The sequence below is a fragment of the Aphelocoma coerulescens genome, chromosome 2, assembly GCF_041296385.1.
Source record: "Aphelocoma coerulescens isolate FSJ_1873_10779 chromosome 2, UR_Acoe_1.0, whole genome shotgun sequence".
In the NCBI taxonomy this organism is placed as follows: domain Eukaryota; kingdom Metazoa; phylum Chordata; class Aves; order Passeriformes; family Corvidae; genus Aphelocoma; species Aphelocoma coerulescens.
In genome coordinates, this window is record NC_091015.1 from 94,435,073 (window position 1) to 94,462,567 (window position 27,495).

A 27,495-nucleotide genomic window follows, 5' to 3' on the forward strand; every position below is an offset into this window, starting at 1 on the left:
AAAACTAACTGACTGACAGGGCTGCAAGAGAAATCAAAGGGATTTCTAATATGTAGGTGGCACAATTGTTTGAGTTGCTTTATAAAACTAAACATAATTTATTGAAAATCTGTTAAAGCTGAGAAAGGCAAATCCAGTTAAAAAGAAATGCTGTAAAATCTGCATAAAAATCCAAAAATAAGGCTAAATGTAGTGCCACTGTTTTAAAAAAAGTGCTTTACTTATGTATACTTTTTTTTCAGATGTGCTCAAATTTCAATACCTCTGCTCCCTATGTGAAGAATAAGAAAGGACATATTTTGTATAATCTTTCAGGGTTCCCTGTGGAAGAATATTTAGTGTGGTCTTCCAACAAAACAAGGTAACCTTAAAATGTCTAGCCTTTGGTTGTCCTTTGCATATAAACCCCACAGTCCTTCCTGATCCAAGGAATAAACATTTATCACTGAGAATATAAATGTTAGTTGTCTTTATCTGGTGATTGTTATCAAGGTGTAGAGTCAGGCTGCGATTCAAGGTAGCATGACAGCCACTCAGTGGTCTCATCTCAGAACTTCCTCCAGCAGTTGCTCGATGATTGCCTCTAGGCATACTCTGGACTTTCTTCCACGTACTGAGTTATTTTAGCATCTCAGAGATGCATATCTAAACCAGGTGAACAAGATAATTTCCATTCCTCAGAGACTCAATCAAACAGAGGTGGATATGCTCCAGTTAAAATTTTCTTTGAAGTAAAAAGGGCTGCTACGCCCCTGGCAATACTTCGTAATCTGTAATATCAGCAACAGAGGTTATCTGCTGTATTTTGAAGTTTACTTATGTGCCTTTACAACTCAACCACTGCTGATAATGTAAGTGGAAATATTAGACTAAATATGATTTTATAGAAGAGAAGAAAGTGTTAGCCACTTATGTATTAAAAGAAGGTGTATCTGATTTAATATAAAGAGAGGTAAGCATTTTTGGGTGAAAGATTTGAGCTCGTATATGAATGGAATAGGAAGAAATAAAGCTGTTTGAGATGCTGATGGAAGTCAGTAATACCTTACAACCCTTCCTGTTGCTCAGCGATTTCAGCTTTCAAAAAGCAAAAATTCTTATCTAAGCGAATACCTTTGCTGGAAAAGAGCCAGTAATACTGACCTGATTAAAAACTACATTGTCCCCTTCCTTTTTAACAAGGAGTTTTTGAGGGGTTAAGTTTTACTTTTAGTTGAAAAAGAAAGCATTAGTGTAGCAATCTCAACTTTACCCTTGCAAGCAAACTGCAAGTTTAAGGCAGATCACTCTTTGTTACTTTAATTTTTACTACCAGATATGGAGGTTGGTCTTTTGGAGGGAGGAAAGCATTTGAACTTCAAGATAAAAAATTGAATAACACCAAATCTCAGCCTGTGGCTAAGGTAAGAGTTGCATGCTTGTGTGCACATCTGTATATATGTATTGATTACTTTTTCAGGCTTCAGACATCATAGCACTTAGCAAATAATAAATCATTACATAAAATCCTTGCACTGAATAATTGGGAGAAAATCCTCTGTCTGCTATAGCCTAACTCTGTTCATAATTCTTGAAGTATTCTCCTGTGTTTGAGAAACAGTTTTAAATCAGTCAAATGATATATCTTTTCTTTGCTTGCTTTTTTCCAGTGAATTTTTAGAATCTAAGTTTAAATCTTGTTTCTAGATAGTCAGCCAAATAATAATTTTTTCTGTTTTCTACAAAAAGCCAGTGTCACAATTGGCCAAAGTGCACTGAACATCACAATAATGGGTGGCTATTGATGCTTTTTCAAGCCTACAAGGAATACTTTGCTTTGCTTCATTTCTTTCACCACCCTCCCCCTAAGAGTAAAAGCATTTTCTAGGAGCAGCTCCTTCTGCATGACAAATATACTATCCTTTTCTCCAAAGAACCTTTCTAAAACATTCCAAAGGAAATAAAATCCCCTGTGTTGGTAAGTGCTTGTTAGCCTCCAGGTCTCATCCCAAGTTTTCACGCTATGGAGATACTGTACCTCTCCACTGCATACCAAAAGGCCTCAAGGAAAAGCCCTTTATTTTAGTTGTGCTTAGAATAATCCTTCTTCTTTGACTTTTGGGGTCCATTGAAATGTGTTATGAGTAGAGGAACAGCAGTTTTGGAGAAATATTGATGCATATCAGTGAGTGGTTGTTGGGGTCTCCCCCCCCACCATGCAGTCCTGGGAGAGGGGCCCTGGGGGGAGGCACAGGATTTCCCTGCCCCTGCTCAGCCTCGTTCCCCATTGGTTGTTTTGTGTTCCCCTGCGTGGGCAAGGACCCTCGGGTCCCGTGATTGAGCAGTTCCTGGGCAGAGCCCTGGCCATGGGCTGGAGAAATAAACATCTCTGAAACATCTAGCAAGAATCCGTCCATGGATATTTCTTTCCACGGGCCACATTGTCTGATACACGTGTTGCAGTATCTGCACTGTAACAAGTGGTCTCTGTTTGTGTATTTGAGGCAAACAAGATTTGTTAAGAAGAAGCTGTGCATTGTCCAGATTCCAGATTAGGATATGAAAAAAAGATTCTTCTGCCTTTAAATTGTTTTATGTAAATATAGATTTTATTTGCTTTTATAAAAAAGGAATACAAGGGGCAGCGTAAATAAGCTCCATCCCAAAATCCATTTCGGGACAAAGTGTTAGAAAACAATACAGATATTCTCCAGTCCAATATAATTTCATGCTTAGTTTTGCAAAATCACTTCCTCTTTCTAATGCCTTTTCCACATAATTTGTTAGAAATCTCCCTATTTTATATACAAATCTGAGCACATAGGTTTTGGTTATTTATAATCTCTCTTCTAGTCCCATATATTTTATAGTTTTGAACTCCAGTTCCATCATTCCTTCATTAGAAACCTGAAGGTTTTCAGTAAGATTTTTTTTCTGACTGCCATTTTTTTCCCGTGTATCTAATCATTTTAAACTCTTGTTTTGACATGCTTGCACTGTGGTTTTTGTCAGGTCCTTTTTTTTTTATATTTGGTATAGAGCTCCACCTGCCATCAGGACAGGGATAAATTATAGTTATACTCTTAGTAAGTAAGCTTTATATTTCTGACCCAAAGCAAATAGTAAAGTAAATTTGTAAAGGGCACTGTGTTATCTAAAGTATCTCCTGGAAGTGTCTTTCAAGTGATGCAATGTCAAGTTATTGCATTAACCTTTCAGTAACTAATGACCAGATTTTTACTTTGACCTTTCAGGTTTGTTCATGAGACAGTGAATATACCCTTTACATAGCCTGGTATGAAAGAAAATGAGAAATTTGCATTTGAAGAGAATTACTGTATGACTCACTTCATTTTAGAAAATTTCTGAGCCAATAATATTAACCTGATTAGAAACTACATTGGCCTTCTCCTTTTTAACAAGGAAGGAGTTTGTGAGGGCTGAAGTTTTACTTTCAGCTGGAAAAGAAAGCATTAGTGTAGCAATCTCAACTTTACCCTTGCGAGCAAACTGCAAAGCTTAAGGCAGATCACTCTTTGTTACTTTAATTTCTACTACCAGATATGGAGGTTGGTTTTTTGGAGGGAGGAAAGTCTTTAAATTTCAAGATAAAAAATTGAATAACACCATTTTAGAAAATTTCTGAATCTTTATACATTCTTATCCTGTACTCAAAAAAGCCAAAAATTTTCTTGTTCAAATTAAAAATGTTTATTTAGTACCTATTTTACTGTACCTAATCATACTGTGCTGTATATACTGCATAAATGGTATATGCATGCACATCAAGAATGTGTACATGTGCACACAAGAGAGAGAATATATCTACCACATGACAAATGTGGCTGATTAAAAACACTGATTATTGGCATTCATTGATGATCAGTGCCATGCAGCAAAAGCACAACTTCTCAGATTTTTTGTATTTTCATGGCTGTATATTCTTTGGCTTCCTCTGATAATATGGTCAAAAAATTGTTCCATAATAGTTTCATAGTTGCTGTTTTTTGTAGCATAATGAAATATAGGAAGAACATGTGGTAATGTTAAATACTGCTGAAAGGCAAACTGTACTGTTCACATGTCATTTGGAAGAGTAAATTTTTCCAATCCCAAAGGTTGGGACTTGAAACTTTGCAGTACAGTAATTTTATAAGTGTCCAGAGAAAAAAATTACATCTTTCCAGTCTAATATCAATCATGAATCTGGTCCAGCAATGCTTAGGGATTTCTCTGCTCCTTCTCACCCTTTTTTCTTGATAGGGCATAGGTTAGTTGAAATGTCAGTCTAGCTTTATTTTCGAATATTGATGGCAAGTAAAAGATTATATAATAATGTAAAACACATCTTTGCAGAACTTCTATCTGATGTGGTGAGGGGTTGTGTTTTTCCTTGGAAAAGAATTTTCCTAACTATGGATAGAATAAAAAAGAAAATAAAAATTAATTATATTGATGTATATATTTTTCTTTTCCTCAGCTCTTTTCTGCCCTCTGTAAATAATTACCTGTGTAGCACAAGAGAAATATGAAAGATTTTTCAGCTAGAGCTAATATATCTCTGTTTTTTATATTTTACCTTTGCTAACAATTTTGAATAAGAAACAAGCCTTTAGAAAAAAGACCTTACATGTACCTTCTGTTGAAGTGAACAACCTTATATGTTTCTTTCTCCAGATTATAATAAATTAAATATCCATCTTCAATTTGGTTATTTCCTGGTGGTTTGATTCAGTTACATAATGCAGCTTGAAGGATAATTCCAATTAACATGCTGGATATTGAAATATATTGTTACACACAATGCTCTATTGTGGTTCTGTATATTCATTTGAATACTGGTAGCATTACTATATTTCAAAGGTGTTCTCTGAATATTTGTGACCTTTCCCCTGCCTGAATTAAATGAGGATGTGTTGTCAGAATTTTGCTTTGTTGGTTTTTTTTTGCCTTTATTTTTTTCTTCAATATAACAAACACAATTGCAGTGGAGTTTCATTATGTATGTATGTATGTATAACTTTTTATTCTGCAAAAGTCTTTGAAGAAATATAGAAGAAGAGATAGGTGTATGGGGCTATGAAAAAGGCAGGTTACCCTTGATCACTTGTTTTTGTCTGTTTGCCCTGGTTGCTATTTGCACAGGACATCCTTCAGTGCAAAGATTTTCAGTTTTCCTCAGGAATCTAAGGTTCTCTTTCACTACATTTCTTTAAAGACCACTCTTGTTGATTAATGAATGAGAGGTCTAGATTGTTTAATAGTTTGTGGGAACTGAACTGGAGAAGAACAAAGGAATTTCATGACTTTGCAAAGAAGGGAAGACTTCTGGGGTTGTTTTTTTTTCCCCTTTCTTTAAATGTGGGGACATAAGAGTTTGAGACACTTGAGTGCCATTACATGGCATGTGGAAGACATCCAGGGGATCAGGCGCAGCCAAAATGGTTTTACAAAAGGCAGCTCCTGCTTGACCAACCTGACCTTCAAAGTGACCTGCTTAACAGATAAGGGAAAGGCTGTGGATTTTGTCTATCTAGACTTCAGTAAACATTTGGCACTGTCTCCTACGGCATCCTTCTTGAAAAACTGGCTTCTTGCGGCTTGGATGACTGACTATTTGATGGTCATATCAAAAACTGACTGTATGGCTGGGTAAGAGAGTTGGGGTGTTAAATCCACTTGGTGCCTGGTCACTAGCAGTGCTCCCCAGGGCTCAGTTTTGGGGCTGGTTCTATTTAACATCTTCATTGATGATCTGGATATGGGGATTGAGCACTCCCTCAGTAAATTTTCAGATGACCCTAAGCTGTGTGGGAGTGTTGATCTGCTTGAAGGTAGGAAGGCTTTTCAGAGAGATTTGGACAGACTCAATCATTGGCCTGAGGACAGCTGCATGAGGTTCTATAAGGTGAAATGCCATGTCTGGCACTTGTGTCCCAGCAACCCAATGCAACGCTACGGGCTGGTGGAGGAGTGACTTGACAGATTTTCAGCAGAAAGGGACCTGGGGGTGCTGGTTGACTGGAGACTGAATATGAGGCAAGGTGTGCCTAGGTAATAACATCTTGCCCTGTATCAAGAATAGCATAGCCAGAAGGACCAGGGCAGTGATTTTCCGCCTGTATTCAGTTTTGGTGAGGCTGTACCTCAAGTACTGTGTTCAGTTCTGGGCCCCTCACTTAAAAATAACATTGCGGTGCTGAAGCATATCCAGAGAAGGGCCACAGGGCTTGTGAAGGGTCTAGAGAACATTTCTTATGAGAAATGGCTGAGAAAGCTCAGTTTTAGTCTTGAGAACAGGAGGCTCAGGGGGACCCCATTCCTCTCTACAACTCCCTGAAAGTAGGTTATAGTGAGGTGGGGCTGGTTTCTGCTGCTGTGCCTGCAGTGAGAGGACAAGAGGAAATGATCTTAAGCTGAAATAGGTGAGATTCAGATTAGATATTAGAAAAAAAATCCACTATTAGAGGGGTCAGACATTGGAATAGTTTTCCCAGGGAGCTGGTGGAGTCATCCCTGAAGATGTTTAAGAAGTATCTGGATCTGATGTCGGGTGATGTGGTTCAGTGTTCTAGGAGTTAGTTAATGGTAGTGCTGGGTTGGTGGTTGGATTTCATGATGTTACAGATCTCTTCCAACCTTGGTGATTGATGATGCTGTTGAGATTTCAAGCAGTTGTGAATACCAAATGAAGAAGAGCAGAAAATGTGAAAGGTAATGCAGGCAAGAACAATGGCAGATCAAAGCTGCTAATCTTTTTAATAATGACTAACAGAGCTTGTTGTGAAGAAGATTCAAGAGTGAGAGGCAGAGAAGAAATGAAAGTGGAGCTCAGAGTGGTTCTTGGAATCATGATCTAGGATAGATGGGAGGAAAATTAAAAGGAGAGTCAGAGCACTGTAAACCCCACCTCACAAAAATGTGGAGATCCAAACAAGTAGGTGGTCAGGAGAAAGAATCAGAAGAAAATAATTATTAAGAAAGGGAAACAGAACTGAAGTTTAGGCAGCCTGCACTGGGAAATATAAAGGAGAATGTGTCAGAAAAAAGAGTTGAATTCTGGAACTAGCATCCAAGTAAGGCTTGTAGTTAGATAGTATAAGAAAAAAGGAAAAAAAAAGGAAAGGCAGAATTATATGCAAGTAAATGAGAACAGCATCAAAGCCATGATAAGAGAATCTTTAGGGAAGTTTCCAAGATGTAACTGTATAGATGGTAATTTTAGAAATTATCTAAGAAAACTGAAATCTTAGAAGAGGAGTATTAAGGCAATAAAGATGTCTATTAAATCCTGTTCACTTGGCAGTATGATTCAGAATCCAGACAGACAGTGAGAATTGTCCTACCTAGGATGTACAAAACGCAGATTACAAACAGCTGATATCAAAGAGGGAAAGGTTAGGAGTTTTTCAACTGTTTAAAATAAAGGGGAGAAGAAAGGGTTTTATGATGTGAGAAATGGATAGCAATCAGATGGTTTTAAATGTCACTGAAACTGAAAATAAACATACATAATAATTAGACCTAGTTTTCAGTATGGATAATATAGGTTCAAAGGCACTAAGATTAACAGTAATGGATCAATTTTCTGTATCAATTTCCTCCATGCCTAACAAGCCACTGATGCTTGTTGATGGTGGAACAACCTTTTCTATGGAATAGTTTCATACCTTGTAAACAGTGTCTTCTTGATTCTTTCCTTTCCCCTCTTTCTAGGATATTCTGTTCCTAGATGTTTTATGCTATGTATCTCATGTAGATATTATTTAGAGAAGTCTCTTTGGAATTTCAGTGATTCTTCCAATTTTAACACTAGTTTTGCTCATCTTTTTGTATTTTTGATTAAACTGGCAGGTGTTATTTTCACATTGTTCTTCCTCTACTTGTTCAATCACATGTGTGTAAAGGGGGGGGACACAGTGTTCCATTAAATCAGAGAATCTCAATTTAATAATAAACATATATGTACAGATCCAACAAAAAAAAACTGTTGCATGCTGTTGAAAGACCTACGCAAATGAATTGATTCTGTTCTGCCTGGTTGACTTTGTTCTATAAATAGATGTCATAATAGAAGAATTAGGTATCCTTCATGCAATTCTTAAAGGTATGTAAGTTTGCACGTCAGCATTCAGATTGAACTGATTTTTGATTGACAATTTCCATTCTTTCTTCCAGGTGTGGTATAACCAAAAAGGTTTCCATTCTCTGCCATCCTACTTAAATGAACTCAATAACTTCATTTTGTGGCTGAATTTACCTCCTAATGAGGATTGGAGACAGTATGGTAATAGTCTTTCTTTGTATTTTGGAAAGTAGTTTTTAAATTAAAATATTCTTAAGTATGAAAATTTTTGATAGTTTACAGTAGGATTTCAGAGTCCCATTTCTTGGGAGGATTAAAAAGTGAAAATTTTAATGACACAGAAAGTTTATGTGAAGAATGAAGTACAGAGTAAAGTAAAATTTGAATTTAAGGCTCACCATGCCATATGAGTTCCTCACAAACACATTCCTGTGGAATAAGTGTGAATTGCTTTGGGATGTTAGTCCCTGTGAAACTACTTGTTAGGGCTTGCTTAAATAGAATGACTAAGGCACAACAGATATGGATTTATAACTTCTTTGGCACTTTGTTATATCTCCTTAAATAAATATCCTGGGTAAATCCAGATTAGGCTGTAAATTCACACTGCAATGTGATGTTTCATAGCATCCTGTTACTCAAGGAATAGGAAAGGCTATCATATCTTATTACTGTACATAAAAAAAGAGCAATTAATATATTTGACATGTGAATTCTCTGATTCAGATATCCCTAAACTTTATAAAAACTTGTTAAAGTAAAAATTTTATGAACTAACCTCTAAAAAAATGACTGCAGTCAAAGACTCAGGTGTTAACAGAGGTGAACTTTTAGGATGTGGAATCTTAGTTTGAAATCCGAGTGTGATAGTTCAGGTTAAGTTCAATTCATTCCAGTTTCCTTCATTCTTAAGATTCTGCTAAAGAGGAATTTGGTTTAGAGAAATTTTTTAAAAAGAGTTTATGACCAATTTTTGAGTGTTTTTGTAAAGTTAGGATGGTTGTTTGTAATGCTAAAATGCTTTTCAGTGTTTTTATAATGAAGCAAGACTAAATCAGTGAAAATAGGGAAGGAATCCTGAACATCTAAAAATAGAAATTCATTAAAAAACTTTCTGGAATGTCAAAGAAAAAAAGAGTAATGGGTTGTTTTCAAAATGGCTGGGCTTTTATTTTTCTAAATGAATGAGAATGGATCAAAGGTAGTGTGTTTATGCAGAAACTTTGAATGAAATGAAATCCGGTATTTTAATGAGAATTTTTAATAGATGTCAATTTTTAATCAACTTTCCCTGTGCTTCATGAGTCATACTGATGCTAGCTTTTTTTCTGCATCATTAGATATCCCATTTTAGAGCTTCAATGTTTGTGTATACTTATTTTTATATCTGTCATGGAGAATCATGGTTTGCTGTCCTGCTTAGAGTAAGAGAAAACTATAGTTGTCCCAAGGATTTTGGAAATGTTTTACTTTTTGATGTTTCGTGACACAGAAACACAGCAAGCAAAACAGTGCTTAAGAAATACTTGAAGTCTTGTAGTGACATCTGTACAAGTATGGGCTCGTTATATGAGCTTGTGGCAGAATATGTTATGTGTCTGCAGAAATAGAGCTTAAGAACTAGACAGTAATTTTTTTTTGCGTTCATCTATTGGAGAAGTGCAATAAAGATGGACTGATCATGCTCCTGAGGCACAATGCAGTGGGAACTTTCACAGAAACCTTGGGAAGAGACATCAATTACCTACTTATCTATCTGTATGTATGTATTTGTTTGTGTACACACATTTGTATAAGTGTGTGTGTGTGTATGTGTATATTTGTGTATTTTTTGTGTAGAGACCAATACATACATATGTATATTTTATTTCTAAAAAACTCAACAGTTTTCTGGTGCTATATGGGCCACTTTGGCTTTTAACTTTCTCTTATTTAAGGATACTGTTCTAACTGAGAAGAACTATTCATATGCTTTTGTTATTCAAATTTTTATATGCAGTCCTGTAAATCAGCAGTCAGAAGATCATGTACTGTGCTCCAACACTGAAATCTATTATTTTTGATTTTTTTTTATTCTTCCAAGTCCTGTTTATATGCAAGGTCAGTTCTAGAATATTGTTGGAAATTGCTGTGAGGAAACTTGTTAAGATCTTGCAGAAACATGGCTTTGTAGTTCTGCCTTGCATTAATGCCATGTTATTTCACAGAACAACCTTTTTCCTGTCAACAGAACCAGCGCTTCTGTATTACTTTTAAGTGACACAAAATTAATATAGCCCTTTAAAAGGGGCTGTAAGGACAAAGACTTTTCTTCCTTCACCAAAAAAAAAAAAAAAAAAAAAAAAGAAAATCTTGCTTTACAGCAAGAAACTTACTACAACAAAGAAGAGCATTGCCATGGATATAAACACAATAGCAGCAACTATGATATTCAAACAACCTTGAACGAGGTCAACAAGTTCAACAACTTCAGTGCTCATACAAAAGCTAAGAAACCCTTTCACTTCGAGGTTAGATCCTGTGTGTATTTCTTGAACATGAACCCAGTTAGCGTTCTCCCAACATCTTTGGAGGAGGGAAGAGTCATTACAGACCTCATGCCGAGTTCTACCTGCTTTGCCCACAAGAACAGATCCAGTAACTTTCATAAGAGATCAGTACCCCTGGTCCAAATTTGTGATAGGTTTTGACAATAAGGAGCTGAGCAGGAGGCTAATTGCTTTTGTCTAAAGTCTTTTCTGCAGTCAAGAGGATACAGGGAATATAGACTTATGATTTAGTAGGAAAGTTTGAAGGAAGAAATTTTACCCAAGAGTATAGAGGACATATGCTGACTTGCACTGGTTTATCTTCATAGGGATTTGTATATGTTAAAAAAAACTTTGAAAAAAAATTGATTATTGCTTTTTGTTCTGTCAGTCCAAGTTACTGACTTTTCAGCATGCAGGAGCAGGAAATTATATTTATTTAGTAATAAAAAATCCTTCCTTTTTGCTATAGTTTAATCTGATCTTCAAATCCCTTCTCTGCAAGTGGAGAGATTTCTCCTCACCCCTCTCTCTTAACAATATAGGATTATTTCTAAATTTCTCTGTATGCTTGGAAAGTTGCAAAGTTTTTTTCTTGTAATTTTCATGTAAAGAGTGGTATGATTGTGGAGGAAGATGTGTGTGCCCAGCTGGAGGCACATGTAACTAGATGGAGTAACTGAAATGGGCCTGATCGATTTATATCAGTTTATTGTAGCTAATGGATCAGTTGTCTCTTTTGGAACAGCAGTTCAGTAATACTTGTATAAAAATATCTCATCTTCCTTGTCATGTGGATACCCACCCCTACCTTCCTCATCATGTAAGTCTGTGATGCTGTTGCGGGAAAAAGTCCTGTGTCTTACTGTAGAGGAAACTAAATACATTGTTTTCTAGTGGGTTATAAATTCAGTGGCAGATAATCAAAATAAATATGTTAATAAAGAAAAAAAAAGGTGTAAGACTCTTCAAGAGAGGAGGCAAGAAAGTTTTGTCAAAACCCTTCACCTCTGACTGGTATTCAAGCTTATATGAATGACATTTTCTAATGTCTTTCTGAAATGCTGCATTCCTACATTTAAGTAATGTAATTGTGAGCAAATAAAACTGGAATAATGAAGTAAGAGGAATAAAAAACTAAAAGGCAATATTTTTTGCTTAAGTTAGAAATTTTGATCAAATAAAACTTACTTTTCACACCTAATTGTGTAACACTGAGTCAGAATGAGTTTGTCATGCTGGAGTATAGAACTATAACCTCCCTCTTAGGGTAAGGCTATATAAAGAAAAAAGGAGTGGTTGTCATCTACAATGATGTCTGTAAAGTAAAGTGGTCAAAAAAAGTTCTTGCATCATTATTCAAAGAACAGAAATGTCTCAATATAGAAAGGGCTTTTCGATGAAGCTGCCCCACCTTAGGATTCCTATTGAAATAATTGATTTAAAAAAAAAATCTTTCATACTAGGACTCGTAACCTTTCATGTATCATCCTCTTTTATTTCATATTCAATTCTTCACAAGAGCGGGAGGGATCAAGGGAGTCATTTTCAGCTGAATTTGGTGGAAAGTGGCTGTTAGTTTCCTGAATTCTTTGCAAATTATAACTTTAAACCTTTTTACAAAGGAAATTGTGAAACGGCCTTTAGGTGAAACCTACTTAAACATGTCTAATTAGTTGGGGAAAGTAAAATAGAAACCATTAATGATGGTGCTGCCTGTGAAATTCTCCATAAAATATAAATCATATTTTCAGTTAACAGTAATGTCTCATTTTATGTAAATAGAAATATTGTCATATATATATATATACTACTTCCATTTTTCTTATGCATACTATTTTATTTAATCTGAAATAATATGTCTGGAATACAAAAAAACTAGATTGGTCTTCCATTCAAGTCTGCCACAATCATGATATTTAGAATCAGTAGCACAGATTTAAATTGATCTATGTATTCATGACTCAGCTTAACATAAGAGACAGTTTACAAAGAAGTGCCAAGAGACATGTTCAGACACACCCAAAGTACAGTGCAGAACCACAATATATACCTAAGGACAGCTCTGACTACCTATGGTGATGGCATACAAGCTTGAAGACCTTTAAGATTTTTTCCTCTCGATTTCTCCAATTGACACAGAAAAATTACTGCTGGGTTCATATCACTTTCCTCATTTTTACTGAAAAAACACAGATTTTGAAATTGTTTATGTAGAAAGTTGTACCCAGGTGGGATGGACTGGACTACCAGCATCTTCTGTTCTTCATCATGTACATGATGGACACATCCAACTCTCTAAAGTTACGACAAATTGTGTGTGCCTTTATTTTCTGACAGATGGTCAGCTGGTTTAGATGTGATAGAAGATCTAGAGCACTTTCCCTTGAAGGTACAGATTGCAGGCTGTTAATAAGATGTTGGTATGGGGAAAGGTGTCCTGACTTGTGCAGCTTCTGAATGGCAACAGGGCAGGATGCAGAATGTTCACATCAAACGTATTTAATGTGGATGCACTTTCCTTTTTCCTGTGAGCTTTCCTATTCAGAGTGAAAAAGTATAGTATTTTATTGTAGGAAATGTTGTAATCCTTCTAATATTTTATGAAGAATTTATTTCACTAGGTTAAGATTGCCTTTTTAACAAATTAGAATCTAAAATTAGTTTAATCAAGAACAATGTAAGGTAAGGAGTAGGATTGCTCCACCTGGAAGGGAGAATACCAAGGGGAAATCATAGAGAAGCTGAACAGGGTACAATGAATTGTTTACTGCCTCTTCTACTATTGAGCATATAGCATGGGGCTCCCAGTGTCATGTCCAATGTAAATACACTCCCCCACCCAGACCCTAGTTATTCCTGAAGTTTACAGTTAAACTATAAAACTGTGACTATTTCCACCCTCTTTTTTTCCGTTTTTATGGCTTGCAGGACCGTTTCTCAGCTGTATAAAGAAAACTCTTTCACTGAGCAATATGAGAGATGACAACTGAGCCTTTTAAATTAATGAAAGACAAAAATGAGGAAAAAAAAAGACACACCAAAAAAATGTAGTTAACTGTAAGCAAAACAACTGAGAAAAGAAAGAAAGAGAAGTTCTCAAGCTGAAAAAAAGCTAAGAAAATATATTACCGAAATAACTGGCTGCTTGTGCTCTCTGTTGGGATTGGCATCTGGATTCATTCCTTTTCAGAACTATACATGCATACATATATCAACTAGCATGTATACAGAGATATTCCTTCCTTTAAGATGCCCTCCTCTTCACTCCGCTCAAACACGGAAAATAGTGCCTCTCATTTTGGAAACTCTTCATTTTTGTATTGCAGAAGGTTAAAAGGTCTGAGAAAGTCTTTCATCATTGTAGTCTCGTTCTCTCTGAATAGAGCATTAAAGTATAAGATTCTCCATGGTCACAGTTTTTCCAGTTCTTGAATTGCTTTTGCATGGTTTTGGAAAGGTTGGAATGGGTGTCTATTACAATTTTTCATCTGTGCTCATAGAGAAGCCTAAGTGATCACTGTAAAAATAATGTGACCAATTGCATGTTGAGAACATAGACAAAGGATGTTTTAAGACAACAAAGAAATTTTTTGTTGTGATTAAATCAGGAGAATATAATGGCAATCTATAGATGTGGAAGAAATAATTTTTATACGGAGAAATTTATGAAAAGGAGCAGACAGAGTTAGTGCTAAATCATATCATATTTGGTGTTATTGCCTGTCTTGCTTTTCCCTTGTGAATACTGATATGGTAAAATTTGCCCTGAGGGCTGTTCACACAAGACTTGCAAATACAGTCCTTAAAAAATCCTTGCATAAACACCAGAAGCATCTGTTTAATAGGAGCCTTATAATTTAGAAATTCTTAGTTTATCTGTCATTTATAGTTTTTAAGTCCTCGAAGATGGCAGATAGTTTTCAACTTAATGAGCCTCATTATAGCAGCTTTACATAGTAAAAAGGCATATAAAGGCAAGAAAGTATCAATAAATACATTTTACATCATGTTAACGGCTGTATTGGGACAGAGACGTGTAAAAAAAGATGGTCTAGGAGGTTAGAAGAAATGTAGGAAGGGATAGGTTATAGAAGAACATGGAGCGGTTTTTTAAATAAAAACTATATAATATCAAATATTATTAATTCTGTTGGTTTTTTCTGGTATTGGAAGATAGTTTGTAACTTATTTCTTGAGTTCAAGGGCATTTTTTTTCCTCTGTGGATTGCAAGCTAGTTTATTGGCTTTATATAAGTTAGTCATCTATTTTTTGACAATGGGGTGGAGAGAAGAACTCATTTTACTAAAAAAGTAGCAAATTCAGATATTGTCATGATCCAGGCTATTTGAAGAAACTTAAAATATTGAATTGAAGGCAAGTATTATATTTAATGCAGTGATAGAATTTTGAATTCTAAACACAACTGAACTTAGTTTAGCACAGTCATACTTTTCTTACTTGTAAACCACAACCTTGTGAAATTTAATTTCAGTTGTGAGAGTAAATTGAAAAAAAATGTAATCCTTTGTTTCATCTACATGGTTTAAATGGAAATTGACTGTCAAAAATATTTGCTACTTTTAAGAAGTGTGATTAGTTTTTGTGACTCTTTGATAGAAGGAGATTAATTGAGTGTAATTTGCTTTTTGATTATGATACAATACTGCAAGGAGCATTATGCTATTTAATGTCATGGGGTTTTATTTTCCCCTGCAATTATCTCTCTTTCCCAGTTTCTCTTTATCATGTACTAGAGAGTTACAGCACTGCACTTCTGTGTATGGAACACAAGTCAGCTGCTGTAGACGTCTGCTTAACACCAATGCAGTAATCTGAAAGTTTTGTTAGTTTCCCCCTGAGATGCTGCCTCTGGGCAAGGGAGGGAATTGTCCTGCTCTGCTTTGCACTGGAGGGACCTCACCTTAAATGTAGTATGCAGTTTTGGGTGCCACTATATAAAAAAGACATGAATCTATTAGAGAGCATCCAAAGGAAGGCCATGAGGATGGTGAAGGGTTTGGAGGGGAAGCCTTCTGAGAAGCAGATGAGTTCACTTGGTTTGCTCAGCCTGGAGAAGAGGAAATTGAAGGGAGACCTCATTGCAGTCTTCAGCATCCTCATGAGGGGAGGTGGAGGGGCAGGTACCGATCCCTTCCCTCTTGTGACCAGTGACAGGACTTAAGGAAATTGCCTGAAGTTGAGTCAGGGGAGGTTTAGGTTGGCTATCCTAATGGAAAAGGTTTTCCATCCAGAGGGTGTGTGGGCATTAGAACAGGCTCCCCAGGAAAGTGGTCACAACACCAGCCTGACAGAGTTCAAGTGTTTGAACAATGTTCTCAGGCACATGGTATGACTCACGGCGTGTCCTGTGTAAGGTCAGGATTTGGATCTGATGGTCCTGGTGGATCCATTCCAATGCTGCATACTGTATGATTACTTCTTCTAATATGCCCACTTTTATTCAAGCATTAGAAAAGCCTAGAAAAACTTTCTGGGAACTAAACTAAACTTTTTCTGTCATGCTACTACTCCTTTACATAAATGGAAATTCAGTGGTTCCAGTGGGAAAAAATAATTTTCTTTGATATGCCAGTTTTGCTTCAGAACAAATAGCTGTAATTGTTTAAAAAATTAATGCTTTAAAAGAAAAACAAAGGAAAAATTTAAACGGCCCCTGAAGGCACAGCATGAAAGACTTCTACATACAGCAGAAGTATCAGCTAGTGATACATCAAAACCTTATTGGCTTGAATCTTTTTTTGTTTTTCTAACTACCATTGGGCTTCAGTGTATGGCGTTTAGCTGTTATTTGAAAAATTTTTACCTTGCACTAGTTTTGTGTGTGAGCTAATCATCATCCTATTTTTCAGCTTTTTACCATGCAGTGACTTAGTGATGTTTAGATTACTTTGGCTTGAAGATGAGTAATGAAAAATTAAAGGGGCAAAATAAATGTGTGCTTAGTCAAATTGCACCTGTTACTAGAATGAAGATATTTTTTGTCTTTATACAGCTGGACTCTAACAAAATATGACTGTGTTCAATTAAGTGGTGCCCCAGAGAGTCAAGCTAAGGCTGCCAATAATTTATATCTTTACCAAATATACTGGAAAAATTATAATTGCTGTTAAGATGAAGTTTATTTCTTTGTTTGTTTTAATTTGGAACAGCATAGATTTATTTAGACACTAAGCAAATAGTGCTGATATTGTGGTTTTACTTAAGGCCCACTCACTCAGCTCTCCTCCAGTGGCATGTTGTTATGATCCAGTTTTAAGGTTCTTAGAAATGCCTCTGCCCGAATTAAGGTGCAAACGAGACCATACACCAGTGACAATAGTAAGGGTTTTATTTGATGGTAAATATCAGAGAGAGAGAGAGAAAGAAAGAAGTAGAAAATAGGTGGGGGGGACAGAAGGAGTGACAGGGTCAGGATAAGGAAAATACCACCACTTCGTGGATCCCAGCGATGTTCGTTGATCCTCTCCAGCTGCTCTCTCGGTGGTGAAGGTCCCCCCAGAAGGCCCAGAGTCCCATGGGTGTACATGCTCAGGCTGGGTGGGCACACAGAGCCCCATGGGTGTACATGCCCAGGCTGGGTGGGCACACAGAGTCCCATGGGTGTACATGCTCAGGCTGGGTGGGCACACAGAGTCCCATGGGTGTACATGCCCAGGCTGGGTGGGCACACAGAGCCCCATGGGTGTACATGCCCAGGCTGGGTGGGCACACAGAGCCCCATGGGTGTACATGCCCAGGCTGGGTGGGCACACAGAGCCCCATGGGTGTGCATGCCCAGGCTGGGTGGGCACACAGAGTCCCATGGGTGTACATGCTCAGGCTGGGTGGGCACACAGAGTCCCATGGGTGTACATGCCCAGGCTGGGTGGGCACACAGAGCCCCATGGGTGTACATGCCCAGGCTGGGTGGGCACACAGAGCCCCATGGGTGTACATGCTCAGGATGGGTGGGCACATCCAGCCATGTCCCCCTGGGGTGGGGGTCAGTCTCTCACAGCAGACTCTGGGTCTGTTGCACCACGTGCAGCCCTGTGGGGCCAAGCCTCTCACGGGAATGTCCTGTGGATGTGCCTTGTGGGGCTGGGGGTTCCACAGCTGGGCCAGTTTGTGTAATCAGAGGATGGGTGTTCATTGCCTCTCACCAGAGGCTGCACCAGGCACCCAAAACCTCCCCGTCCCCCCTCGGCTGGGGGGAGTCTGTGCAAACCTGGCTTCTGTGAGCTGTGCTCTCCCCCCACCCCAAACTCAGCCGGGGATAGTTGCAGCTGGTGGCTTTGGCCTTTTGTGGATGATGCAAACCTTTACTTCAGCCTGAGGTGATTGAACAATGGGTTTCTCTTTATGACTTTCAGTTCACAGTCCCACTCTTCAGGGAAGCTTCTTCAGTTGTAGCTTCTTTATAATGAGCAAAACTTTATATCAATGTTTGAGGCATGAGCTGTTTTCAGTCTCTGACACATGTGAGAGACAATACTAGAAGTGATAAAACTCATGGGTTGAGATAAAATTTAATAGGTAAAAACAAAACCCACACATGCAAGCAAAGCAAAGAAAGGCAAGGAATTCATTCACCCTTTCCTGCGGGCAGGCAGAGGTTCAGCCATTCCCAGGAGAGTGGGGCCCCATCACGCCTAACACTGACTTAGGAAGACAAATATCATCACTCCAAGTATCCCTCCCATTCTTCATTCTTCCCCCATTTTACATGCTGAGGATGACGCCTTATGGTATGGAATGTCCCTTTGGTCAGTCAGGGTCAGCTGTCCCACTGTGACCCGTCCCAGCTCCCTGTGCCCCCTGCATTCCCTGCCATCCTCCTCACTGGTGGAGTGGGTGAGGAGCAGAAAACATCTTGACTCTAGGTGCTGCTCAGCAATAGCTAAAATATCTCTGTGCCATCAACACTGTTTCCAGTACAAATCCAAAACCTACTCTCATACCAGCTACTGTGAAGAAAATTAATTCCATCCAGCACAAAACCAGCACAGCTGGCACATCTGTCAGGCACACCTGCAAAGATAAGTCATGAACAGCATCAAGTCCAGTGGAACAGCACCTTTTGCAGTGACAATGTTTTGCACCTTCACCCCCTCCCCCCCAATTTTTCTTCTTTTGCTTGAAAAGAAAAAAAGCAAAAAGACACAGTTTTTGTTCACAAACTGCCTTCCAATTCCAAAGTTAATTTTGCTAGATTGATAGATGTTGGTTGCATCAAGAACCAAAATAAGCCTAAGAATGCGTTGCCTCCTCAGGATTTTTCTTGGTCTCCCAAACTGGGCACGTTTTTAATTTAAAGCTCTACAGTTTCAATCAAAGGTGTGACTTTTTTTTCTTTTGTGAATTTAGCTAAACAGTTTTTCTCAGCAAAATGTCAGTAATCTAAAAATTGCTGAAAGATCTAATCTAAAATCTAAACCAAGTGTACAAGCTGCAGTAACCATTTACCTTACCCCAGAAGATTAGGTGTATGAACAAATTCTACTTTAGGTTTTGTATTTGGTATCTTCTGTGATGGAGATTCCACAGCAATATATAGCATTGTTGAACCAATTTCTGAACTTCAGAATGCAGAAAAACTACTTATGTTTATTCATTAGTTTTTAGTGGTTTCAAACTCTGGAAATCACTCAATGGGAGACAGTGTTTGGTTTTGCAGCTTGGTGGCTGACCTGTTTCTGTTGATTACTACGTATTTAGCCTTTTTATTCGTATGTGTAACAAGTGTTAACGGTGTACTCTAGAACTTGAAGTCCTTAATAAGATTCAATATTTCTTTCTAAATAAGATTTATTTTTCTTTTCACAGGGATAACACTCTACAGCCAACCATATGGAGGAGCCTTGTTGGATGAAGACAAAATGTGAGCAAACTCTTAAAATGTTTAACAGCAGACAATTGAAACTATCAGTTAAATAAGAATATATGGATTAGATGCTGTGAATTGATAGACACAATTCAGTTCTATCGAGTGAAGCATTTTTTAGTGTGGACTGTCTGTCAAATCCACTGTTTATGCCAAAAATGGTTGCAGTATTTTGTAAAGAAAAATACTGAATTTATGCTGATTGTGTCATAACAGTTTTAAACAGGGTAACTGCTTCAAATAATTTTCAAGTGTTTAAATTTTAGTTTTCTGTAAAGGGGAAATATTTGCACAAGCTTCACTTTGCAACTCAGACACATGCTGTGCTCTCAAACTCACCTATAGTTTTGTAACTTAATGCATCTTGTTCCTGTTCTTTAATTAGGTGTTGACAGTGTAGAGATATTATGTCCCTGCTCATTGTAGGGTCTTGGAACTAGATGATCTTTAAGGTTCCTTACAACCCAAACCATTCTGTGATTCTGTGGTGTTTGCAATCAGGATTAAGGTCCTAATGTCAAGTGTTTTTGTAAGAAGTTGGCCTAAAAAAATGCTAGTCTTTGAGGGGTTTTTCCCCATTGTGTTTTCATGACACTCTTTTGCTTTTTATCTCAGAATGGAGAATGTTCGTCAGTGTGGGGTAGCACTGTGTATCATGCTGGGTTTCTCTATCCTTACTGCATCCATTGGAAGTGCCATAGTGAAAGACAGAGTATCTGGGACAAAACGCTTGCAACACATCACAGGCCTGGGTTACAAAACTTACTGGCTTGCTAACTTCTGCTGTGATATGGTATGTATTATGTGGGGCAGAATAAGGTGTAAATTTTAGGCTAGTTTGTCATAAATGAGCAAAAGGAGATATGGTCACAAGATACATGAACAAGATTTGAATTGCACAGTGACAGCTGTTGGCTGACATGCTAACAAACATTAAGTCACCATTCCTACTTTAATACAGGGTGGGGATTGTGTTCCTTGCTTTCCAAAGCTGAATTGTAAATTATTTGCTAGCTTTAGCTATGTATACTATTTTACAGTAAAAGGAAGTTGGCTAATCAGCCTAGACAGAAAGAATCTTCCACACAGCAGCTCATAGGAGGAGTTTCTGTGCTTTGAATTTTGCCGTGCCCTGGCAAAACCTTTCAAGTTAGTGGAGAAAACTGAAAATACTAGTCAGCTACTTTAAGGGATAATTATGTTATCTGTTGTTGTGGATAATATGAGATATTTATAATTGGTACCTTTTATTTGTGGCAAGTACTGGAACTGACAGCTTAAGGAAGTGGTAGAGTTACCATCCCTGGAGGTATTTAAAAGACATACAGATATGGCACTGAGGGACATGGTTTAGTGGTGGACTTGGCAGTGCTGGAATAATGGTTGGACCTGATGTTCTTAAAGTCCTTTCCAACCTTTAGGTTGGATTCTATGGCATCCTGGTCAGGAACAGAAATTTTTGGAATACTGTTTTCATTTAGACTATTCTAATTCTAAAACATTAGATCTTTACCCATCCATGCTTGAAATCAGAATTTTCACACTTGAGCAATCTTGAGGTAAGAGCACATTTTTCCAAAAGATATTTACTTGGCCAGTCAGTCTTGGTATTTCTTTTTGCTGCTGCTTCAGATAAGAAGGCTTGGTTAAAAACTCAGTCCTTCATCATTCGGTTTTTCCTTGTGAGCAAAGTCAACTCATTATTTTCTGCCAGTGTCTCAAAATATTCTCACAAATCCAACACAGTACTGCATGATCAATCATGATCTGGGAAAGAACAGATACTGCTTTAAATGCTAATTGTGCTGCAGATCATTTAGGGACACTGAACATGTGAATATATGAACTGTCAAATTTTTTACGTATTTTAAGTAGTATAGGCTGTGTCCTGTGTTACTGGTAGCAGAATCTTTACTAGGCCTGCAGAAGTATTTGATTTATGAAATTGCTCTCATGAGGATCAGGCTGTTCTTACTGTATTTATAGGCATGAATGGTATTCATTACTATGTTCAACAAATGGAAAAAGTGTAAGTGCTAAGAAAATTTAGAGAAATAGAGAAATTTTGTTCAGATTAAGCTTGTGTCACTAGAGGGGCAAAATTAAAATTGTTTTGTTGTACATGCATGACTTCTGTAATGCACCATGATTTCAGGGTAAGATTTCCAATAGGATTTGATTTTAAAGTTATTTATTTATTTCTAGACAGAAGCCCCAGATTGTTGAAACATACTGGGACTTAAATGCTTTGTGACTTCTCTGCAATGTTTTTAACAGCTTCAGGATAACTGAAACATAAATCTGTGGGTGGTATGTTATGATATTTGTGTATGGCAAAGAAAAGGTACTCTGTGCATAAGATGAGAATATGGAATCCATCTACATTTTACTCCATTGTCCTTCTATTAAAAACAAAAAAATGTTTTCCCAGTAGCAAAGAGGTGATGGCCTCTGGTTTAACTTGGAACAGGTTTTCCTTGTACTTCGTTATGAAATCTAATTTTACTAGTATGTTGTTCTACACTGAATATTTATATAGACCTTGATTTGTTGCCTCTATTGCAGTTGTATCTCAGAATCTCAGTTATATTAGGATAAAGCTAAATATTACATAAGTATAAATGGAGGTAGTCAGTGCCCTAATGAGCTCAGGTTCAGTGCACAGAGCAGGCAGACACTGAAAATGGAGCTAAGCACAGATTTTCACATCCTGACATTTGCTATTTGCAAGCAGAACCCCTCTCTCTTGAGTACTTGGTTATAAATCCCCTATACCAATCCCACCCTGCCACCCATGAGTGTTTAGTTGCCATTATATCAAGAGACTAAACAGAGAAACTGCTTTCCCTGTTGCATGATGGCTGTAATGCTTTTATGTATTGTGTCCATTCCCAATTAAAGATGTCATTTGCTTCATCAGCACACATGGTCCTTCATTAAAATCTCTTTTAAAATTGCATCCTTATTATTCTCCTATGAATGAAGCACCAATCAGTGGAACTGCTATTTCTGAAACCAAACCTCTGAATTCACAGTGTAATTTGATGTTTTGGAGCAATGGCCCCACACGGACTCATTATCTGGAAGAGTTAGCTTGTTAAATGGATGTATTGGAAAGGTCAATAGAAATAGGATTATGGGGGATATTCTGTAGTCAGATTTTATCTTGTCAGGCTGTTTCATGTGTACAGGGTAGTTTCGCAGCAAGTATAGAGTCAAATCTCCAAGCTATTCTGCCTATTTCTTCCTAATTTATAGTATAATTGTATTGCAAGTATGGAAAAGTTAATTTTTAAAACCCTTCTATGCAAATTAGGTAAGACCAGTAAGAGATGCTCACCTACTCAGTGCTTTTTTCCTTCTGTTTCTAGGTGTTTTACATGGTTCCAGTCACCCTGTGTGTTGGTGTTATTAGTGCCTTCCAGCTATCAGCCTTCACTTTCCGAAAGAACTTGGCAGCCACTGTTCTCCTGCTGATACTCTTTGGGTATGTGATTGGAAATGCTACTATGGAATTACAGCTTCTAAGAAACAAACATAAATCTTCAGATGTAGTTTGCACCTGCTGCTGGATGCAGGGTTTTCTGTCTTTGTAAACAATTATGATTCAGCAAAATAAAATGAAAAAAACCAGGCTGAAATGTGAATTTGAAAGTTAAACACAAAAAGGGGGTGGAAATTTACTCACACATTAAAAAAAAAAAAAAGGATTGGAAATGTCTCAGAAGATACTCAGCCTGTATAACAGTAATTTGCTGTTAGAAATTGATTGTATGTTATCTTCCAGAAAATGAGGGAATATTAACATTGGTCAGAATTTCAGAATTTCAGTGCTTAGCTGTGCAGAATATCATCAAGAAGGTCACAAACAGCTTTTATTACAGCTCTAACCATTTTTTGTAATTCTACATAGCTCCAGGAGTTTATATTTCCAATGAGAAGTCTGTCCAATGTGAAGTACCAGGCTGGTCAGAGATTTGTCTCCAAACAGTGCTGTGAGAGAGGAAAGTTCTACCATGCTACTCTGTTGCTTATCTTCACATCAAAAAAACCCAAAAAACCCAACCAAAAACCCAACCCTGTTATAGGAGGTTAAAATAGCTGGTTAAACAGAGGATTGATACCTCTATAAAAATAGGTCTGTTGAGCCCTGGGATCAATCAAATGAATAGTGTATTCTGTTCCTTTAATTCTTCCCATGTGCTGTCTAAGGTGATGTGAGAAATGCTGAAGATGAATTGTTAAAGGAAAAAGCTTCTGAAAAGTTCATTCCTTATTTCAAGTAACTAATTGTTGCTATGCTTGTCGGGGAGGATGCATATCTTACATGACAGCTGCTTCATGACAGAATGATAGGGAAGGAAAAAAGAAAGGACTTTCTGCAAGATCAGGACATGTTCGATTCCAAGAAGAGTCTCAGATAAATCCCTCAAAAAACCCCCCAATTTACTATATTGCACCTTGAAACCCTTTTCAAGATTTTGTGCCTTCAGCAACTCATTTTTTTTAAAAAACTGTTTAGGTATCCTCAAAGCTGGACCTTTTCTTGGAAATTCTAGCCTAAGTTTATTCAGAATCATACTTCATAATTATCCTTCATCAAACGCCTTTTGCAAGCCAAAAGAAGCAAAGTCCTCTCTTGCAAAACCTTCCAAATTCCTTGGATAATTCTATTTATCATTTTTCCTCATAACTCCAGTTTGAGCTGATCTTTCCTGGATGTGAATGGCCAAACAAGTATGAAATATTCTAGAGGTCACGATGCCAGGATGTTGTAAACAAATTGTATGAAACATCCAAAATTCATAATTTTCTCTTCTCTGTATCACTCTTTTGTGCCACTCTCACTTCCTTTCTTCAGCACTTCCATCAAATGTTTCCTTCAAGTTAAAGGCACAAATTCTAACCAGTCTTAGTGCAAAGATTTCACACTATGAAATCTCACACCCTTTTTTTTAATTACCTTCACAACCATTGAACCCTTCTTGTGATCCAATTGCTGTCATCCTAGTGAGGCATAGGTATCTATAGAAATCTTAGCCAAGCAGCAACTGAAGCCCACAGTACAGACCTGTATGTCTACTGAAGTCATGACAGGTTTTTTCTGGTGTGCTTTGGGCTTTGGCCCTGCCCACAGTATACTATCAAATGGCAGTTATGCTGGCATTGTTTTAACCAAAATGTTGAGTTAGACTTTGAGTATTTTAGAAAAAAAAAGTCATTGACTGAAAAGCTGGACTGCCTTATTTTGTTGACTGCAGATGCAGCTTAATAAGCTCAATATAATCCTCCTGTACTGATCATCTTTGGCTGACTTAACAGATGTTGCAGTGATTTTTAACAAGAAAATCTATGTATTCAATGTGTATTAACATATATTAAGGATCCAATAGCTGTCAATGTACGTTTAACACGTCTCAAGGACACTGATAAAATTCAGAGTTGCCACTCTTCCTAATCTACCCTTTATTCAGCCTAACTACACTGTAAATGTGATGAAGCCTGCTGTGGCTATTTTATTCTTCCCCAGTACTGTGCATGTAATCCTCATTCATCTGCATGCCACCATCATCTGCATTTTTTTCCTTTTAAAATGTTTTTTTTTCTCTTCAGGGTACACTTGTGGGGATCTTCTGATCTAGAATAAAGATAAAAATAGCACAGTTATATAAAAAAGTTAAAGAGAAGAGGGTGTGCTTGAAAGAATAATCAAGTTTCTTAGTGTGCTACTTTAAAAGTGATTTCCTTTAAAAATATAATGGTCTCTTAACTAAACTACTTTTTTTTTCTCTTTTAGTTGATTGCAGAGGCGTTTCCTAGTCCAAACACTAAAGCAGTTTTGTCCAAAATGTTCTGTCTTTTACACTTAGAAAATACTAAATTGCAACTGAAGCAGAAGGAAAAGAAAGAGGATAGAAATGTAGGTGTGACTGGCCTCTACTTTAAAGGCTGTATTTGAACATCATGTAACTTTAGTATTCTGAAAGTCTTACTCATTTCTTAGCAGCTATAAGCAAACAAATCAAATTTTGCTTTCATTTACAGCAGAGTCACAGCACTGTAAATCACGTCTCTTTCCTGAGCTGTTTCCAAGGATGGACTTGTATTTATGATATTGTAATTCTGAGAACAGTGATTTTGGTATGTGCATGAAGGGAAGAAAAGATTGAGTGATTAAGACCGGCAACAGGATGCTGAAAAGTATAGTGTGATCTTGAATACTTACAATCCTCATTTGAGACCCAAACATTGAGTCATTTAACCTTTTTCTTCCTGTAAACTGAGGATAACATCATTATTACTTCCCAGCAGGGTTTGCAAGTTTGTTTTTTAAGGTAAAAGATTTTGGCATTTTCCAATGCAATAAGAAAGTACAAAATACTGAATTCAAAAGGGACTTTTATGACTTATACTCTAAACTACACTTTAAGGCAGTGAAGAAGCGAATTCACAGGTTTTTGGCTAGTTGCTCTTGCATGGAGCTCACTACTAAACCAGTTATGCATATTAATATTATATAAGAAGTGTTTATAAATACATTACATATGTACTTATCATTGTGCAATAGAGTATGCTGATACCTCCTGAAGTCTATATAATGCTTGTTTGATAGCTATATCTTGTGCTATGATGAATGGAAAATAAATTTTCTTTATGTTAACATGCATGCTCTAAATGCCTAGACCTTGTTTTAGTCTTTATAAACATCTCTTTATAAAACATGTGAGTACTCCATTCTGGATAGGCATCACTTGACTTGTCAGAAGGGAGGGTGCCTTCCTCCTTCTTTTAAAGATTCTCATGGAAGGTGATGTAGCTATGGACATGCTGTCTTATCCTCATTGTGCTGTGCACTCATTTTGATAGCTATTACTCTACTAATTGACAGCCTGGTTTAGGTAATAACATGGTCTCTAGGTTTTTTCCATTCTAACTTATCACTGGCACAAATATTAGTTCCAGTTCAAAGATCATTGTTTTTTCTTCTTTTTCTTTCTCTTTCTTTGCTCACAATCTCCTTTTTCTTTTGTTCTTTTTTCTTCTTTCTATGAAAGCCTCTCAGAAAAGATAACTGCTCAGCATTCATGATTTAAGCTTTAAATATTTGGTTTTAATTCCTTCTCTGTGTAAGAGGCTTGATAAGGTCCATGGGTTTGCAGTCATTCAGAAATCAGGATTGCGAGCTGTCTGGAACAGTAAAAGTAAATATCTGCAGCTGATATAGGCAAAAATGGATCATAACATGGTAGTAAATATGTGCACATCTATGGAACTATAAGCTAATTTGTTAAGGAACACTTATCCCAAACTTGTCCTTTTTTAAATCAATTGTTCAGAAGAGTTTCTTGTCTATCTTAAAAATAAGGAACAATAATTGTGGTTTTATTCCAATGTGATAACTGACTATTTTTTTTGGGGGGGGGGGGAGGCAAAAACATAACTTGTGACAGTTTTGTTTCTTTAAACTTTCAGGTATGCAACTTTACCTTGGATGTATCTTGCATCCAGATTCTTCTCAAGTTCAGATGTAGCTTTTATTTCTTACATCTCCTTAAATTTTGTGTTTGGCCTGTGTACCATGCTGGTGACTCTCTTACCTCGCTTGTTAGCTATAATTTCCAAAGTGCAGGTCAGTATAAAACCTTTGGTTTATCTTTTTCATAACTGAGATGTATACACACACATACATGCATGTATATATTTGAAAAAGTATATTTTCCTGTTTATATATTTGTACAGATAAGATTTTTCCAGTAGAAAAACACATGGTTTTTAAACATTCATGATTTTTCTGTCCTAGAATATACCATATCGACTGTTACCATCTTGAATTTTAACTTGTCTATAACCCAAAAAAGCATGCTGTAATAATGGGAAAACAGTGTTAATTGAAATTTTGACATTTTCTAGACCATTAAGTTGTAATTGGCACATAATGGGAGCTGTTCTGGTCCATTAAATAGATTATATGCACTGTAAAATGTGTTTGAATAATATTGACATAAGAGATAAG

At 37.0% G+C, this 27,495-nt stretch overlaps 1 protein-coding gene across 1 annotated transcript in view; it reads left to right on the top strand.

The window, feature by feature from the left end:
- ABCA13 (ATP binding cassette subfamily A member 13) overlaps positions 1-27,495 on the top strand; it is a 171,411-nt gene that overhangs the window by 104,445 nt on the left and 39,471 nt on the right. The window contains exons 39-45 of the mRNA XM_069005904.1: positions 243-361; positions 1,316-1,403; positions 8,158-8,266; positions 19,424-19,478; positions 20,097-20,274; positions 22,853-22,968; positions 26,955-27,111. Coding sequence (XP_068862005.1) covers positions 243-361; positions 1,316-1,403; positions 8,158-8,266; positions 19,424-19,478; positions 20,097-20,274; positions 22,853-22,968; positions 26,955-27,111 — 822 coding nt within the window. The remainder of the gene's footprint in view (positions 1-242; positions 362-1,315; positions 1,404-8,157; positions 8,267-19,423; positions 19,479-20,096; positions 20,275-22,852; positions 22,969-26,954; positions 27,112-27,495) is intronic.